Raw genomic sequence first — 18,968 nt, forward strand, 5'->3', positions numbered from 1 at the left:
TCTTTGCTTCCTCCCAGCTTCCCCTCCTGCCTGGCAGAGCATGAGACTCAGAAAGTCCTTGGTCATGGTAAACATTATTTAACAACAACTAAAAACATCAGTGTTATCAGTGTTGGTCCCAGGCTGAAAGTCAAAAACACAGAACTGCACCAGCTACTAAGGAGAAAAAATGACTGCTACTGCTGAACCCAGGACACTAGTTTACTTCCAGTCAGCATATACATTATCATCATCATTCCTTCACAGTGCATGAATTCTGGTCATGCCCACAGTTGGGTAATCTTGTGTGGGACCAACTGAGCTGTCTCTTGTTCCTGACATGAACATGAGAAAAGAGATAGTACAGTTAAGCCCTGAAGCGAAGGCCATCTCAATGCAACAGGAAGTGCTGAGCTTTAGACAGGTACCTATCTGTCTTCATCTAGAAATTAAGTAGGCAAGACTTTGGTCTTGAAGATGACAAAGAAAGAGGAAGGGAGGAGAAAAGAGGAAAGATGCAATCCTCTTGTAGTCCTTCAAACTGGTATGAGTCAAGGAAGCTATCCTGAGCTGCGAGAGGACACGGAATTTTACCAAGGTTTTTATTAAGTTGCATTGTTTGGGTTTGTTTTCTTTAGGTTAATTTATATTTCTATTTAGGATGTCCATAAACAAAAAAACAGAGGTTGCTCAGAAACAGTTCTGCTTGTTTCTTTATTCCAGACTAGTCAAACTGTTTCATCCTGCATTGCTTTGAGAATAAAGACGCTGATCTTTTGGACCCCTTCCTCCAGGCAATTACCATTCTCTTCTCTTCACACAATAATTGTAAAAGAAAAGAAAAATAAATTCAGCCATTAATAAGTTAGGTTACCAAAACTATCAGTTAATTTGGCAAGGTTGCTTTTAATCCTAACAGTGAGGGAATGCTACCATTGTTTTACGAACACAGCCTCCAGCTGATTTCAAGAAACCCTCTTGTCAAAATTTCAATGACTCATGATTTTTGCACAGCACAGAGAATGTTTTAATTTACATAATTACACCTGTATAAACTATGCACTGACTGGTTCCCAATCTTGAGTTCACTCTAAAGTCTCCCTAAGGGAAAGGTGTCACATGTGACCAGAAACAGTTTATGAGTCTGCAGATGTGAAGGGCAAGAACAAAGAGCCAAATCACTTGCCTTTCTTACAAGAAATCCTACTTACTGCACACGCTCAACAAGCATGAGCACCTCTTGTTTGGTAAAACATGAAATAGCCAGCAATGCCACCAACACAGACACCAAAGTCTACCTTTTAGGTTTTAAACATTGCAATTGGAGTATTAGCAACAACTAATATTACCTGCAGCTACAATTACAATGTCAGCAAGTTGCGTATGGACCTTAAGCTGCTCTTTTGGTGTGTATCTGTGAGTGATGGTCACTGTAGCATCACCTGAAATGTAACAGATTATCAATTAATTGTCACATGCACAATGCTTGTATAGCATTTACTTGGGGACATTAACAACAGTACAGATGATCATCAGATTTGTCTTGGGATGCATCGTTTATGCATCCTAAGTTGTGCCATTATCATAGGCACAATGCTTACAATACTTGCTGTTCACACATGAAAAATACATTTAAACTTAATAATTCTCACAGGATGAATTCATTTATACATCATGGACTAACTTAGTCCTTCATCAGCTTTGTTACATTTAGAGGAATCACACAGAGCAAACCCAGTGTGAAATCCAGTTTCTACCTTACTAGGCACAATTTGTGCAGTGTGCCATAAGACTCAGTTGTTTGTCACCAACTAAAGCTTCAAGCACAAGCTCACCACATTTGAATCTCTGTCTTCAACCACATTTGTCATTCATCTGTCCTGAAGCGCCCTAGATGCTTTCCTTGATGATCACAGTCTTCCCTGTACTTGTGACCCAACTTCATAATAGTGTTTCCCTGGAGTCAAAGTTTAGTTTTTGACCCTACCATCTCTTGCATGCCCTGATAAAACACAACCAGTTGAACTCTTACTTCATCCCAGAGTATGAAGTGTTTGACATTATTATATATAAAAGCATGCATCGTTTTAGTCAAACTCAAAAGATCTGAGGCCTGCTCCTGCATGTATCTGCATTTCTTGGCAAGAAACTACAAATAAACCCTCCTTAGTAAGAGATTAAAAACCTTGTGCTGTTTGATGAAGATACCGTGGAGAAATAACACACAAAACAGACTGTCACGGGGATAGGGACTGAAGACTTACTGCATCCAATAGCCACCACTGGAGATCCCCTCAGGGATGCCCAAGAAAACAACAAAGATAACAGCTATCAACAGAGACTCCTCCCAGCACTCTCCCTGTCAATTATTTGTACTGCTCAGTGTTCAGGTATTACATCCCCTCATCTCCACCTTCCACTCATCATTGACTCCCAAGACACATGATGAACCATTAAGCTAAAAGTTTTCACTATCTCAGGTGTTACCACCACATCTGTTTCCTCTGGAATGTGTCCGACTGATTTAATCTGTGCCTCTTATCTCATTAACTCTCCTCCTCAAGCATCTCATCTTCAGCCTGTCTGCACTGACTTTTCTGCTCTTCCCCCTCATCTTTGATCCCTCCTCTCCTCCAGTCTCTGTAATGCATACCTTTTTGTTGAAGAGAAGCAGATCAGGGCATCTTCAAACCATGAGAACAGAAAAGTACTGATGTGCATAAACACAAAATCACAAATTCTTACTTCTAAAAAATATACACATAGTGGGATTCTTTTGACCCCTTACCCTGTACTCAGCAGAAAGGCTGAGAAAAACTAATGGATAAAATTCAAAGTTACAAAAAGTCACATCTTTGAGAAACAAAATCAGAGGTATTCTCCTCATCAAGATTTTAGTGAGGAATGTGTAGGTAGGTAGCTCCTGAAACCAAGTAACTGCTCTCATTACCAAAAAGGAAAGGAGATTAAAAAAATCCAAAAACAAAAACCAAGGGGGGAAGCCCCTACCTTCAGAATAGCAGTCCAGAAGCTTACAGACACCTCAGAAAGGGTAGATTATCCATTTATTTGTGCTCATGCCAAAACAGAAAATAAACAACTACTTCACACAGCTATTTCCACTGTAAGAAGACAAATACATTTAGTCATTAAGATTCTGCATGATACTGCTGAATCAAGTCACCAGCTTATAAAATAGAGCCCCTTGACCTGCCTCCACCAAACACCGCTTGCTTCGTAAGGGTTCATATCGCTTTCTCATCTAACCAGATATCGCCATCTGCAGGATATGATGGTTTCTACATACAACAAATCACTGATGAAGACAGACCCCAGTTTCTCAGTTTTGTTCATAATCTGTAAAAAAGCCAACAACTAAAACCTACAAAAAGAAAGAAAATAAACAAAATAATAATAAAGCAAAATAGCAAAGAAGATAACTGCAGAACACTAACCAGATTTTCAAGGACAGCCCAATCTGTGAATCAGGAGTGAAGACTATACTAGTGTACATCAACCACAAAAGTTTATCACCATGTACACCACAAATACATACTTAATGCTAATTTACTGTGAACGAAGCACAAAAATTCCTTTGCTTTCTCAATGACAGCTGACTTATGCTGTGTACTACTACTAAGTTGGAAAAAAAAGAACAACCTACCCTAAAAATAAATTCATGTCTTCAGAATAAGCAAAGATAACTTCAGTGAGTTAACTGTACACTTAGCTTCCAGTGCCAGTAAGAGAATATCCAAATGTTTTCCTGTCCTTGCATAGAATACTTGACAACAAAGTTAATTCATGGACTAGCCCGCCAAACCAAATTGTACTACTAGTAGGCAGTCAAACAAGAACTACAAACCAGGATACAAGTGAATAAAACCGAGCCACATATCCAACTACCTCAAAAGCTGAAAGCTATAAACCAGTATTTAGTAACAGCTAAAAGCCATCCATGCAACTACTACGGGTTTTGTAACAAACTGCTAAGGAATCACGGGTCACTAAGTCTCATGAGAAACATGCAAGTAGCTGGCAACATAACTAACATAATATTGTATAAAGCTTCCTTCAAACACCAACCCACACTGCCAGTAATATACACAAGGCCATATTAGCACCAAATGGCAAAAATGCTACTCATTTTCATGGGAATGGGGATGAGACCAGAAGTATGCACTGACGGTAATTACAATTCAAACACTAAGAGAAGTTTCAAACAGCAACTTTCCCACAGAGCCTGAATGGAAAAACCAACTCTATGATTAGTAAGAAGCTTTTTGTGTTTTATTATATTAATAACAGATTCCACTGCACTCCTATTAAACATGGCTGGGATTAAGCATTCATTTTTACCTCATTTGTGCACATCACCATGGCAGTTTCTAAAATCAAAATGAAATTGCAAGAGAACAGTATTGTATTTAAATTCTATTTGTTTTTCTTTCTGCAGCTCAATTACAGTGGCACTTCTCCAATTAGAATTACTTAAAAATATTTCCCCTATAACCCCAATTTCCAGAGGGATATAAAGTGCACTCCAGAAAAAATCCCCCAAGTCAAGGTGTAGTATCATAGAGCTCACACAGAAAACTGTTGGTCATTTTGGTATTTTCATAATCACCACCTAACTAACTAACATAGCACAATACAGGAACTGTGTCATATTCATCTATGTACGTGTGCATATATGTGCGTGTGACAACTTGCATATGAAAACCTTGAAATTAATATTACTAAGCCCAAGGATAAGGCATGCAGCTGTATTACTCTGTATAAACATCACATGAACCTCTGTAGCTCAATAAGGCCATGCTGCCAGCTATTACCCCCAATGTTCAGCACTAACCATGTTTAAACAGTAGCTGTTTCTCATGGAGTACAAAATGATGATGTAACACCAGAAAAAGTTGAGTCCAGAGACTGCTCTTCTGAGAAGATGTCAGGAAATACATAATAAATTAGCCAATTTGCTTTCTTGCTGTAGTTGTAAACACTGCACAAGATACAAAAGCTTCCACTTTTTGTCCAAATCCTCTGGTCAGCTTGATTTTCATAATTTCATGAATGGAAGCATTAAAGCAACACTCATAGATTTACCTCCAGGCCTTTCGTGCTCTCCATCAGTATGTAAAAGCATTGAAATAGGCATTCCAACATTCTTAGATCTTCCAGCTACTACAACATTTTTCCCAAATGTCTGTATTCCTTATAGGAAAAAAAAAATAAAATTATATTCTGCTATTTTGATATACCTAAACCCTTCATTCTCAGTCACCAAGATAACGTTATGTGCTCTTGTCAACTGCTGACAACTACATGACTTGAAAATCTCCAAGGCTAAATTTGAAGGATGAATCCTCAAAACAACTTTCAGCTTTCACCTTAGAGAAACAGAGCTGGCGACTCAATCAGGTTACCTGAATCACCCTTTGGAGCAACCTCATTTCTCTTCTCTGACCACAAAGGGCAATGGAAACTTTTACATCCACCAATAAGAACATGTATATTATACTTACGAAATGATAACTATTAAATCCACAGGCATATATCTCCCTTTCTAATACTGAATTAAATGCTCCCACTTTTGTTCTTGTTTCTTACCCTTCCCCTAGAAGAACTTACGCATTCAAATTAGGACATCAGCAATAGCACAGAAAGTTCCTTATAACATCTGCCTGCTCTTTTGATGCTGATGGAGGTTAAAAAGGCATCTGAAGGTATGTTAGATGGGTCCTGACAGAGGATGGGAAGGATTGGTCCATCAGATCAGCATGAAAAGTCTGAGGCCCTCAGTGACATGGTTTAGTGGCAGACTTGGCAGTGCTGGGGCAATAGCTGGACTTAATGATCTTAAAGGTCTTTTACAACCTGGTTGATTCTATGATTATAGAATACAGAAAGTAATTTGAAGCGTTTCACCAACTATTCTAGGCAGACTGCTGCCTATACTTAACTAATAGTTACGCTACTGGCAAAAAAATCTCATCTATTTGGCACCTCCTTATTATTCAGATTAATGCTCTAAATTTTTGTTCTTCCATCGGCCCAATATCTTTAGACTAACCATATATTGTAACTCACACCTGACTCAATCCTTCCAAGATAAAAAGAGTTTCAGTACTGTTCAGTTCCTTACCTGTCCGTTTGATGATCTCCCAAACGGCAGCAGCAGTGGCAGGTATTATAGAAGGCTGGTCAAGACACAGGCGTCCAATGTTCATAATGTGAAATCCATCCACATCCTTTTCAGGAGCGATAGCATTACAAACAGCTCTCTCGTCAATGTGATCTAGGAAACACAATTTTTCACATTACAATTCTTTCATTTGTCAGGTGATGCCAATACTATCTGAATCTACACAGAGAAACACAAGTTGTTTCTAGCTAGGTAATTATTATTACTATTCATTATGAATAAACTATACTCCCCCCTCTAAAGGTAACAGTTACTAATTCGCCTTTTCAAGTCATCTACTGAAAATTAAATGCTTCAGTTTGACACTGCTACTACAACAGATTCAGTCAAAATATGAGAGGCTGATACTCAACTGAGAATGATGACTTTGTAACTATGAAAATAAATGTTCAAGCAAGACACTTTAAAGTCGCTCCTGCATTCTGAAAATGTTACTTATCAAGTGCGTCAAAAGAAATAATCTAAAGAGAAAAGTTATTGTGCCTGTTACTCGTCTCTAAGATCACCAAAGATAACCTAAGCTGAAATAACTTTGCAGGCCTGCCTTTCATTTCCCCTTTTCCAAAAATATAAGTGGTTTTAGTAATGTCCTAATCAGCAAAACCAAAATGTATTCTACTTCTCCCGATAGCTGTTAGAAAACTAAATTGTTTGATACTGATGAGTCCAAAACACTACACTTAGCTTAAATGACTATACCTGCACATAGTTTATTAGTCGTGTAGTTGCAATGAACATTTTTCATGTGCATTTATCATGTGCTATTGATATGGAATAGGTTTGCAGATGCTTAAAGCTTACACTGCATAAACACAAGAACTGATAAAGAATTAAAAAAAAAAAAAAAAGCATTACCAAGTCCTACTTCTGCATAGTTACAAACCCCATATGTACACAAAGACACTCCAGAGGAGCAGCTCTATAAAACATACTCATAAATGACCCAGAAAGCAAACCCTAGAGTTAAACCAGACTGTTAAGATAAACAGTTTTGTTCACCATTTTCTGGTGGAAGGAAGATTCCTTCTGATTCCTAATAAGAAGGATCTGTGGAAATTGAGATGCTAAGTACATGGATGAAAGAGCTCTACAGGTCAGACTAGCCTCATTTACAGTGAGGGCAATCATAATCTTGTTTTTATGTCAACTTGGGAAATAAATAAATAAGAAATTTTGAGTAATCCATTAAACGGCTTTGGCAACAGAAAATTTGTTAACCTCAGGGAAGTCAGTTGTTCATCAAACTGAAACTTCACTGCTCTTACAAATACCTCCTGACTGCTGTCTTCAGCTTCCCAGATATAGATAGATAACAGATACATTTATGTGAAAGGGAAAGAAATCATGCTTTGCAGGGAGAAGAGAGGATATGGGCATCTTTCCCTCCTCATCACAGACACTTCTACACCACCACCTGGAGGAAGCCATCCACAAACAAGGAAACCAATTCAATATCAACCGTGTAGACAGTTACTATGTTACTCAATGAGTACATTTTATTTGCCTCAAGAAATTTATTTTCCTGATTTGTTCCTACCTGACTGCAGGTAGCCTCACCTATTCCCAGAGGATCAAGACTATTTCTGAAGGATGTTGCTGTCACTCTCACAGAAAATGCTTATCCTCTCTCAGCTGACAGTCAAACTCTTTTGCTGTCATTCTGAGCTATTCTGTGTGCCAAGTTCCTCTCTGCACTCACCCTTTCCCTTTTAACCAAACTTGCAAGACTACACCAGGCATCTCTTGCCCAGATCCTCTGACATGCACACAGAGAAACTCTTACTTACACAACAAACAACATTGTGTCTCTACTGTTGACATTCAAAAAATAAAGACTAGTTTTGGAACGGGAAGCTGATGAAAATAAAAACCTAGCACAAAAGGATTTGAAAACTTACCATGTGGATCACAGTAAGGAGAAAGCTGCTCAGCAGGAGCAACAAGCTCCCTAGAAATAATTTTGAGCAGCTCTACTGTGACACTGCTATGACTTTAGCAGCCAGTTCCATCAAATCAGCCACGCTTCAGCTGGCAGTCCTGCACAGCAGAGGGACATAAGGTCCCCTGCCTCATACTTGCTGCTTACAACTAAAAAATTGAGTTTTCCATCTTCAATCTCAAATAAATATCTAACATTTCATAGCCATCTTCTAGGCAACTAAAAAAGATACAGGAAACTCTCCACAAAACCATTACCACATCAGAAGTAACACACTCTGAAGGTGCACAGAAAGGAAGTTTTCCTCAGGCAAAGATGACAATCCTCAAAGTTAAGTTGCTCCAGCTCACAACAGTGCAAGAGAACAAAGCTATTTCCTGCTTCTATTTTTATCCCCATGTTGATCAAAAGCCACACCTGTGTGTGGTTTACTGCAAAAACCCCAAACCCCACACAACCACCTCAATTCTGGAATAAGCAGCCTCTACTGATCAAGTTATCACAACTTGAAGGCTTTGTCTCCTTCCATTACAATGCAAATTAAAGAATTTTGGAAAATGAGCTAAGTTAGCTTTCTGCCCTTTTGCTTATGAAGCTCCTTTGGGAGTGAAAAGAAAAAAAAAAATCTAACGATAAGAGCTATAGCTGACATCTATTCTGGAAATAACTTCTGGAACATTTGTTATTCATGATAACTTGCATATTTAAGTTTCCTCTAAAGACAATGCTGAAGAAGTCCTGCTATTGATTAAACTACTCTAAGGTTTTTATTAAGGCACGTAACAGCCAAGCCCCAAACTAGCAAGTTTCATAGGTTTGAGGAAGGCTAACTAGTCTTTATGTAGTTACCAGGACAGACATAATGTTCTTGCAAGGGATACTCAACCACTTACTTCAGGGCTTAAACAATGGACTAGCATCAGACATTTGAATTACACAACTAGAATTATCCTCAGGGTTTGTGTTTTGTTTTTGTTTTTTTTCTTTTCAATGTTGCACAGGTTTAAATTCACAAAGTTTCAAGACTTAAGTCTGTTTCTGAACCACATATCAACAAGGGCAGGCAGCTTAAGAGAAGACTGGATGAGTCCATTTCTTTCTCTGTCCTTCAGACAGAATGATTTCCATCTGTAGGCTGGCAATGCTCCATCTTTGGCATGAGCTCTTACTACTGAAATGAAAATTCTTCCATTACCTATTTCCCCTAATCTGTTCTTAGTGGTAAAGATGTTTGTTCCAAGTAAACCGACCACGTTCCATTGGCTCCCAGAGTTCCTCTCTTGGTGGCCAAGATTTCAAGGTCTCCTTATCTGTGTTATACTCCCACCTTGTGGCCAACTTACTCCAACAAGTGGCCGATTACAGTTCACTTTCATATAACAAGAAACACCAACTTTCTAATCACAAACGCTGGTGTTTATTACAAATACAAACCAAGCATCTCTTCCTCTATAACACTCAGCACCTGACCTCATTTCTGCTGACACGAAAAAAAGGCAGCGAGAATTGCCTGAAGGTGAAGACCAGTACTAGGAGTAAGAGTGGAAATGAAAAGCTCACCTCAAAACAAAGCTTCATCTTCATTATTATAAGAGATACTTAAAAACAGCAGCCCCTGGAGCCCCAGCTACTGCTAGAAATTGTGTGTATACATGCCAAAAAGACAGCTCCTGCCTCTCACAGAACACGGTATAAACATACAATCAAAGACAACACTTAGAAACACAGAGATGGGGCAATCCAACACGCCAGTCAATTTATTACCAGACTCCAGTAATCTGGGTTCCTCTCGATCAGGAAGCATGCAATGGTTTTACCAGTTTGACTTACGCAGATTTTGATGAAAAGTTTTATCACTGCCAAAACCCCATTTTGACAGCTACTGGCAAGTGATATTTTAGAGAGATTTTATTACAAATTAGGAAAAGTGAAATAAAAACCAAGAGGATAGTGGAGGCTTTTAGGACCTCAGCACAAAGCTCACCTGGAACATTAGGGATAGCATAGAAAACATGATCAGATATATAAGGCAAGACCTGGCATCACTGCAAGACAGTACAACTTGGCATGATATAGGTGAGGAAAATATGGCAAAGGTCTTGGAGTTCTGGGCTAAACAGTGCAACACGATAAAAAAACCCCAACATATATATATAACTAAACTAGGTAAAGTGTGTCAGTGGAAGGGAATTCCTTGACACAGCATTTGACTGAACTTACAAAAAAGGCAAGATTGAAAATACAAAGTGATTCTCATGATTTAATTAGCTTTTCCGTTTAAAATCAAGCACAGGCTAGTATACAACAAAAACATCTCAACTAATCATTAGGCATGTCCTTTCTCAAGAGTTTCTTCTGTCATCAAGATACTCTTGTAACTCAAAATTGTCAAACTCTTTCATTTGACACTGACTGTATAGAAGGAGTGGGACAAAAGATGTCACCTACCTGGGAGAGGTAACTGAACTAACAAACCACTAACTCTTGAATTCTTGTTGAGTTTTACAGTCATATCTAAGAGTTCTTCCTGCGAAATGTCTTTAGGCCTCAGTATGATCTCACTAGAAATGCCTGATATGAAACAAAAGCAGAAGATACATTAGTACCAGGAAATTTATCTACAAACAGCTTACTCATTTTGTTTGAAAATGTGTGTGATGCTTAACAACTGTCTTAAACACAGAAGACTTACTAGAAAGTCTGTTTTCATTTTCTGGTCTTTAATGCTGTATTTCTGGATGTCAAGTACCATCTTACAACAAAACATACAGAAATAAATGACCACCAACACCCTACAGTTCAACCCAGCAGCTCAAAAACTAAACAACAGCTTCAAAATATTTGGAAAATGAAGCATCTAACTTTTCTATAAACATGCTTTTGAGAATTACAACTACAACTGAACAGATAAAGCTACACTAGCATTACTGGCATGTTATCTGACAGCTTTTCTACCACAAAACTCAGTATTAGAAAAGAAAGTTTTTCAAGTTACTTCAAAAGATTGCCATTTCACTGACAGCAACAACACTCATGTTTCCCATTTAGGCTATTACACTTTCATTTGAAGATGAGGTGTTGTTATCAGTCACTTAACTTCACTGTTTGCTTTCATTATGGCTGAAATTTTCCCCTTCTCATTCAGAGCTGCACAGCCTTGCTTTTGTATTGGTTTGCCTGGCTTGGCTGTGAACTTAGAGCATTCCGTGGGACAGAAATTCCATGAGACACAGCAGATGTACATGAAGATTCATATTATGAAGAAATTACTGACATTGAGAAGAAAAAGGCTCTCCTCAGTATCTATTTAATCACTGTTCCAAACAATTCTAGGGTAGGATGGACTGCTACCACAGTGGAGTGAGGCTGAAAAATGCACATATAAAAAAGAAGGAAAGTAACAGGTACTGCAAGCTCTTAAGCAAGTATTTCCCATTAAGAAAAAAAACAAAAAAAAACCAAAAAAAAACCCCAAAAAACTGTCATGAAGAAAGAACTAAAACCTAACATAATTCCTCTCTATTTATCTTCATTCACCAAGCCACTCAAGGCCAGTTAAAACATTGAACTATTGAACAAAAAACAAAACAGTGTTCTTCAGTTTCTAGTTTCCAGGAGTGAAGGTGCAAACTGCTCCCTAATGTTCTTAAATACAGAACTGAATTTATGCTACCATTCATGTGCCATTAAAATTACTTTAACTCCTTTTTCTTCAAGTTCATCAGGGAAGAAGAGGGCACAAAATTAAACTGAGATACAAAGACGGCTCCTCCCCCCACTTCTTTTTACTGTTAACTAACAGCATCTTATGCTTACCGGGATCATTTATATCACGTAACACATACCTACTGCTGTAGCTGCTTTTATCTTGTTTCTGACATAGATATGACTGGCTGGATTGTCTCCTACTAATATGACAGTGAGATGAGGTCTCTTGTTTCCAAAGGATATCCACAATTCTACATCCCTTTGAACTTCTTTCAAAACTTGTTGAGCGAGCTTTGTTCCTGAGATAATGGTTGCTTCATCACTAGAAAGAAAAAAACATACACAATATTTAGCTCTAAGATTTCATAAACAAGACACTTAAGTGTGTAATCTACCATATCAAATACGCAGTTAAATTCCTGTAACCACTCTTGGCCCCTCAACCAGCACTACAGCAGATAAATGTCCTTAGGTGAAAGGCCCACAACCATTGCCCTATCCATGTAGAAAAGCAGAGGAAGACTGAAAGTATTGTGCCTTCAACCTGGCCTGGTACTACTCAGTCCCCCTCTCTCCCTCTATCATGGCGCGATCATCACCCCAGCCAAGGATGTGGACCCCCTCACACACCTCACAAACCCACAGCAAACAAGAAACCGCCAGCATGTATAACTTTCAGATGCTAAAATGTTCATTTATTTTGTAGCAGATAAGTAGCCTTTAAAAACTAGCTTTGTTGCTTGGTGGTGGTGGTGCTTAGAGGGGAGAAAGCAGGAAGAGATGGAAAGAGCACAAAATTGTACCACTGATCTGCTTTAAAATGTTGCATTCTGCAAGATCCAACCCCCACAACTTCAAGCTGACAAAAGGAGTAAGCTGCAGCTCACTTCTTTCAGAAATTTCTGCTGTTCCAATCATTCCTAGCAAATTTTTATGATCAAAGAAGCTAAATGAACAAGGTGTGGAAGGAGAAAAGTAGGGGGGAACAGCAGCAGCGACAATGAGCCCACACAGGACCGGGCAACAACAAGACTTTCTATCACAGACTTTCTATTGCCTTATAGAGAGAAGTCATCCAAACTCAGCCTCTCTATCTGACTGATAGATGAAGAAATCCAATCTACATTTTAGATTATTGAGGAACGGTTCTCAGAGGACTCTGCTATACAGGGAAGAGCAAGATGCCCACAAGTAATTTTCTCTGGATTGAAAATAGTAGTATCATGCTAACTTCCACTACTGCTTAATCCCTTTAAACAAATGAACAACTTATAAGCAGTAACATGACAACCTCAAAATGTCTTTTAAACTAAAATTTACTTCCAATGGCATCTGAGGTTGTCCTGGGTTCAGCAGTAGCAGTCATTTTTCTCCTTCTTAGTAGCTGGGGCACTGCTGTGTTTTTTCACAATTTTCTCACATTTTTTTCAGCCTGGGAACAACGCTGATAACACCGATGTTTTTAGTTGCTGCTCAGTAATATTTACTCTGACCAAGGACTTTTTCATCCTCAGCTCTGCCAGGGAGGAAGGGAAGCCGGGAGGAAGTAGAGACAGGACATTTGACCAGGATTAACCAAAGGGGTATTCCATACCACAGCACATCATGCCCACTATATAAACTGGGGGGAGTTACCTGGAAGGCCCAGATCGCTGCTCGGGTTGGGCTGGGTATCTGTTGGCAGGTGGGGAGCAACTGTATTCTCTCCTTTTGTTATTTCCTTTATCACTATTATTACTGGGGGTAGCAGTAGTGGTTTTGTGTTATACCTTAGTTACTGGACTGCTCTTATCTCAACCTGTGGGAGTTACATTCTTTCGATTCTCCTCCACATCCCTATGGGAACGGGGGGTGGGAAAGAAGGTGGGGAGTGAGCAAGCAGCTGTATGGTTCCGAATTGCCGGCTGGGCTTAAACCACAAGAGAAATAAACTTAACAGCGTCCAAAGGCACCCCAGAATAGAATGGAAGTTGAATTTCCTACTCAATCTTACAAGCTCCCCCCTCACCCCTGGATGACACTATGGTGACAATAATATTAAGAGATACCCTTTATTAAAGCTCTTAATATCTTTTATCAACTTTCCATGCTGCCCTCACCAGGTAACTGCTTAAAGATCAAGTACATCTTGACTGAACAGGACTTCCTTAAGTACTATTTTGCTCAGATCTTCCAAGCGTCAGCTTTATCTTATCTTGGTTGTTCTCCTGGTCGCCAAAGTCTTCTCCACCTTCCTGCCTGTCTGCCCACTGTAAGCAAGCATAGCCACTCCTCACCTTCTACATGTCTACAGGACATATACCACAACAATTCCAGCTTGCACCTACACTATCTCCTTCACTAACTGAACCTTTCTTCACAGAAACATCAAGAATCCAAACATGATACATACATGTTTCTTGGTACAATCATCTGATAGAGTAACAAGTAAATACTACCCTATCTGCAAAAACACAGTAAAATAACACAAACTCCGCAGAAGCAGAACTACCACACTGAAGCAAAGTTGAAGTTACTAATGGACAAGTCGACTCCTCTGAGCAGAGCTGTGAGGCACTGTAAGAAAATCACACCTTCCTGGCTCATCAGCTACTAATCAGAGACCATCAACTCATTACTACAAAGTAAGGGTGAACAGGAGAGGGTTTCCCTGCCACAAACATCCTTCACTTCCTTCTTTGAGAGGAAGAGCTTTACATGTACGCATACATACACAGGTTGAACTCCTGCTTTGAACTGAATAAATTAATTCAACGTGACTACCATTTGTAACTGATACAGTGTAGCACAGACTCCAGGTGAGGTTTATAATGACACCAACAAGGTGCCACGATAACTTAAAACAAAAAAACCAAACAAACCAAAATAAGAAAAAACAACCCAAAGTACCTAGAATTTATGTTAAAAAAAAAAATAAAAAGAGAAAGAGAAATTAACACATTTGCTGATAACAATTTCCCGAACTGTGAGGAAAGCGAAGTATTTCAAACATACTTAGCACACAAAAGCCATGAATACCTTGTTTTCTTCAATTTTACACCAGCCATAGCTACTTCCCAAACACAAGTGTCTGTAGTGTTTAACTTAAATACATATATATATATATATACAAAAAAATAATCAAGCCAACAGACGTGGTTTTCCTCTTTTCCTGTATGACCTGCTCTGTATGGACTCATTTTCGTAGATGTCTCTCATCTTCATTATTTATGTTTTACCTATATGTGCCTTTGGCATCAGACATTTCTTTCCATGTACTAATTATGCCAGATAAATAACTAATGCTTGCCTGTGTAGAAATGCCACACATATTTAAGAATACAAGGACTTCACAATATTTGGGTTGCAAAAGATACTCTAAACCCACATGAACGTGTTTTGCATTTATATGCTACTTTTACTCTAAATGTGTTGCCAAAGGAGAAGTCTTCCTAATCTTTAAGCAAATAATCTTTAAGTCCATGCCTCTTCCTTAAAAATCTAGGCACCGACTTGTTAAGTTTCCAAGATCAGTCCTCACTTAAAACTGACGGTTCTCACCCTGTCATGTTCAACCTTCTTGATCATCCAAGGACCAAAACCAAACCAAACAGAAAACAGTGCCAAAAGCACATGGCCACACACACACATTCTAAGCTTGGACAGGACATACGTATTACACCCTATCCAGAAAGTGCTACAATGGGATCTTCAACATCTGCATCTTTCTGAAGACAACAGCGAGTTCTACAAGCTTTAGAGAAAACCTCAAGACAAAAAACTTGCCCAAAACCAGAAATTCAGGATATTCTGAAAAAAATAATACTCCTACAATTAATTATTTCAGTCTTGAGAATTTATCTCATCATCATTACAGCAAGACACACTGTTCTTCCTGAAAGATTTTAATAAATTAAATGTAATCACCGTAATTATTTACTTGACTCTTACACCTAGTGTTTGACTATTTCGACTTCTGTTGCTTGAACTTTGCTTGACAGATAAAATAAGCAAAATGGGTGATGGTATTTTACCACTGTTTTCTAGGAATACAGCAGTATTTATTATCTCTCTTGATCATTCCAGTGGGTTCACAATTTCATCCCGATTTTTAAGACAAGAGTACAAACTCAGTATACCATGGAAACATGCACAGCCTGTTGTATAACAGAAGTGTGTGTTTAGTTCCAATGAAAAACTTCTCTGGGAAGAAGGAAAAAAAAAAAAAGAAAAAGAAAAGCCCTAGTAGATTAGCAAAATGTTTCATTAGGTATTAAGAAAATAAGAGCTTGACATCCTTCAGCAATAACCTTTTTCTTTGCCTGACTACCTCTGAACATCCAAAACGAAAACATTTCAACACTCTCTGGAAATACATATGCTTGAAACTCTAATGTATATTCGTGCACAAACAGATTTAACAGATGTTTAATAAATGTTGAATTAGCTTGTCATGATGAAAGTAGTTCCAAGTCATTAGTAAACCCAATAATAAAGCATTCTGGCTTTGTGTTCAAATCGGATTGGTTTTCACAGTCCTGCCAGTCTGATCAGTTGTGTTTTTTCTGTATCATTCTGGGGGACAAGCAAGTCTATACCCAGAACAACACTGAGGGGAAAAAAAACCCATCATGCTTTCTGAGACAGTCTAAAACAAGATGTGCACTTTGTCTCTACTAGAATAAACTACTTAACTGGAGTAAACCAACATCTGATTAAAGTTTTGTTGTATTACTATGATGCATATTTGTTTATCAGCACACTCAAACATGAGAAATGCTTAACAATTCAACACATGGGGAAACTATCTAACAGCCAGTAGATACCATATTTAGTCACAGACACTTGTTTGAACTTTGTAGACACACAGATGGTAGAACATTGTGGATTTTAAATATTATCCTAACAGCATAAGGAAGTTGTTCTGAAACAACTTCTTTCCTCTGCTAATGTTTAAGATGGGGGGAAAAAAAATAATTCTAGGAGAACAAACAAACTGCCAAGGGCATCATCCATTTCTTGAAAATAACTTCAGACACAGGCTTCCCCCTACTGCCTACCAAGCTACTCAAAGAAACTTGTTTAAATACCAGTGGCTAAAAAGCAGAAACTCTTCTGGGGTTTAGATACCAATACCAAAAAGGAAACAAGTGAGGTGTAATGCGTTGTCATTTACCATTCCAAAACGTTTCTCTTTCTCTTTCCAAGATTATTCTCCATCCTTCTTGACTCCAGAAATTACCTTTCCAAAGAAAACAGTTGCACTAATTCAACTTTTTATATAACATTATCAAGAACCCACTGTCTGCTACAAGGTCACCATCTGTTCATAACCAGATTTTTCAAGTCTCCGGATTTACTCAACAACTATTAAAGCTTTAAGCATTTCTCCCTATGTAATACTTAAGATCCTGAGAGTTTATCAGGGCAGCATACACTTACACACCCACTAGACTAAATATGCCCGAATTCAGCTCACCTTCCACTTCCAGCAACCTCGTGCATATGGATGCTCTTATTCTGAACCCTGTGTTTATAACAGAACAATTCTGATACTGAATCTTTCTCATCCGTGCATCCAGCGACTTGCAAGATATTACAGAAACAAAGACCTCAGCTGCTATTTTAGACCATCCTATACACTAAAAGCCCAACATCATCGGGGGCATCACAACGGGATGTTCTCAGTACTGTATGTACGAGATGAAAACCTTTGTAAAATCATTACAGAACATCTATGTTTCGCAAAACTGGGGGGGGGGGGGGGCAACCCCCCCCCCCCCAAAAAAAAAAACCAAAAAAAAAAAACCCAACCAACCAAACCCAACAAACAACAGTTACAAGCAGCAAAGGACAGAAGTAGGGATCCACTGTGCAGAAATAGTATTCTATCAGGAGCGAACACACGTTTAATAGCCAGATTCCCATCAAGGAGGAGGCAGACGACCACATCGTAAGCCCTCCCCCATGACAGGGCACCGTTTAACCCGCCGCTGGATCCACGACGCCGGTACCGCAGCCCTTCCTCCTTCCCTCCGTCGCTCCCGGTATCTCTTCCCTCTAGCATTAACCCCGCAGACTCCGTTTTTCCAGGATAAACCACAACTCGGCCCGGAAGCGGCCGACAAGAGACAAAACCCACTCCCCACAGGTGCCTGGCACCCGCCGCAAGCTTCCAGTGCGACCGTTAAACGGCGGCGGCGCGCGCAGCCCGCCATTCCCCAGAGCGCTCCCGCCACACCGGGAGAAAGAAGGAAGGAAGGAGGAAGGCGTGAGAAAGAAAATGCCCCGAGCGGTGCGACGTACCTGGCGGCGCGGCAAGGGGAGCTGCTGGTGCTGTAGGCGGCCAGGGGCGCCGGGCAGGAGAGCGCTCGCCACCTCCTCAGCGGTGCCAAGCCCGGGCGCAACGCGGAGGAAGAAGTGAATGCGGTCGCCGCCGCCATGTCGGTCCCACCGGACGGAAGCGCCGCCGCAACCAAGCGACTGAAAGGAGGAGCCACGGCAAGAACTGGGCGCGTTGCGGAGGGCGGAGCTGCTGGTCCCTGTGACTGGAAGGACGGCCCTGAGGGGCCAGAAGGGCGCGCCCCTGGCGGAGGGTTAGGGTCCGGTCTGTGAACTGGTTGTCACCCCTGGTGTGGACGGGGCCTGGTAACGCGCGGGTTTATGTTGATACAGGGGGCTTGATGTAAGAAACGCTAGTGCCTGGAAAATACAGAGTTAAAGTACTTTTTAGCTTAACTTAAGTTGTAGAAAGAAAACTATGTTCTAAGTCTGTGGAATTTAGGCGCCCCACTAAACATGAGTTAATTGTTTCACACTAGCCTTCTAAAGTATAACATTTCACACCATCCTTCTACTTATCAGTTAGTTCAAAGACAGAGCCTCCCAAACATCTGCTAGCTTGGGATACTCCTTGCCTGCCCATCCTGCAGTAACTTTTGCAGGAAGGTCACCCTGTTCTAAATCTTTCCTAGTTAACAGAAGAATTACAGATATGGTAGAATCCAACAAGATAAGATGAAATTTAATAAGTCTAAGTGCCGAGTCCTACATTTTGGCCATAAAAACCCTTTGCAATGTTACAAGTTGGGGACAGTGTGGCTGGATAGTGTCCAGGCAGAAAGGGATCTGGGAGTATTGGTGGATGGCCAGCTGAATATG

At 39.7% G+C, this 18,968-nt stretch overlaps 1 protein-coding gene across 1 annotated transcript in view; it reads right to left on the reverse strand.

Moving 5' to 3' along the window:
* The window catches only part of MTHFD2L (methylenetetrahydrofolate dehydrogenase (NADP+ dependent) 2 like), a gene marked incomplete at its 5' end in the record, with an annotated part of 31,165 nt that extends 12,915 nt beyond the window's left edge, over positions 1–18,250 (reverse strand). The window contains 6 exons of the mRNA XM_080626656.1: positions 1,329–1,421; positions 5,083–5,190; positions 6,122–6,274; positions 10,569–10,691; positions 11,966–12,150; positions 18,114–18,250. Of these exons, the coding sequence (XP_080482782.1) occupies positions 1,329–1,421; positions 5,083–5,190; positions 6,122–6,274; positions 10,569–10,691; positions 11,966–12,150; positions 18,114–18,250 (799 nt within the window). The remainder of the gene's footprint in view (positions 1–1,328; positions 1,422–5,082; positions 5,191–6,121; positions 6,275–10,568; positions 10,692–11,965; positions 12,151–18,113) is intronic.
* Between the last annotated feature and the right edge of the window lie 718 nt (positions 18,251–18,968).

This window comes from Psittacula echo, assembly GCF_963264785.1.
Source record: "Psittacula echo genome assembly, chromosome: 1".
In the NCBI taxonomy this organism is placed as follows: domain Eukaryota; kingdom Metazoa; phylum Chordata; class Aves; order Psittaciformes; family Psittacidae; genus Psittacula; species Psittacula echo.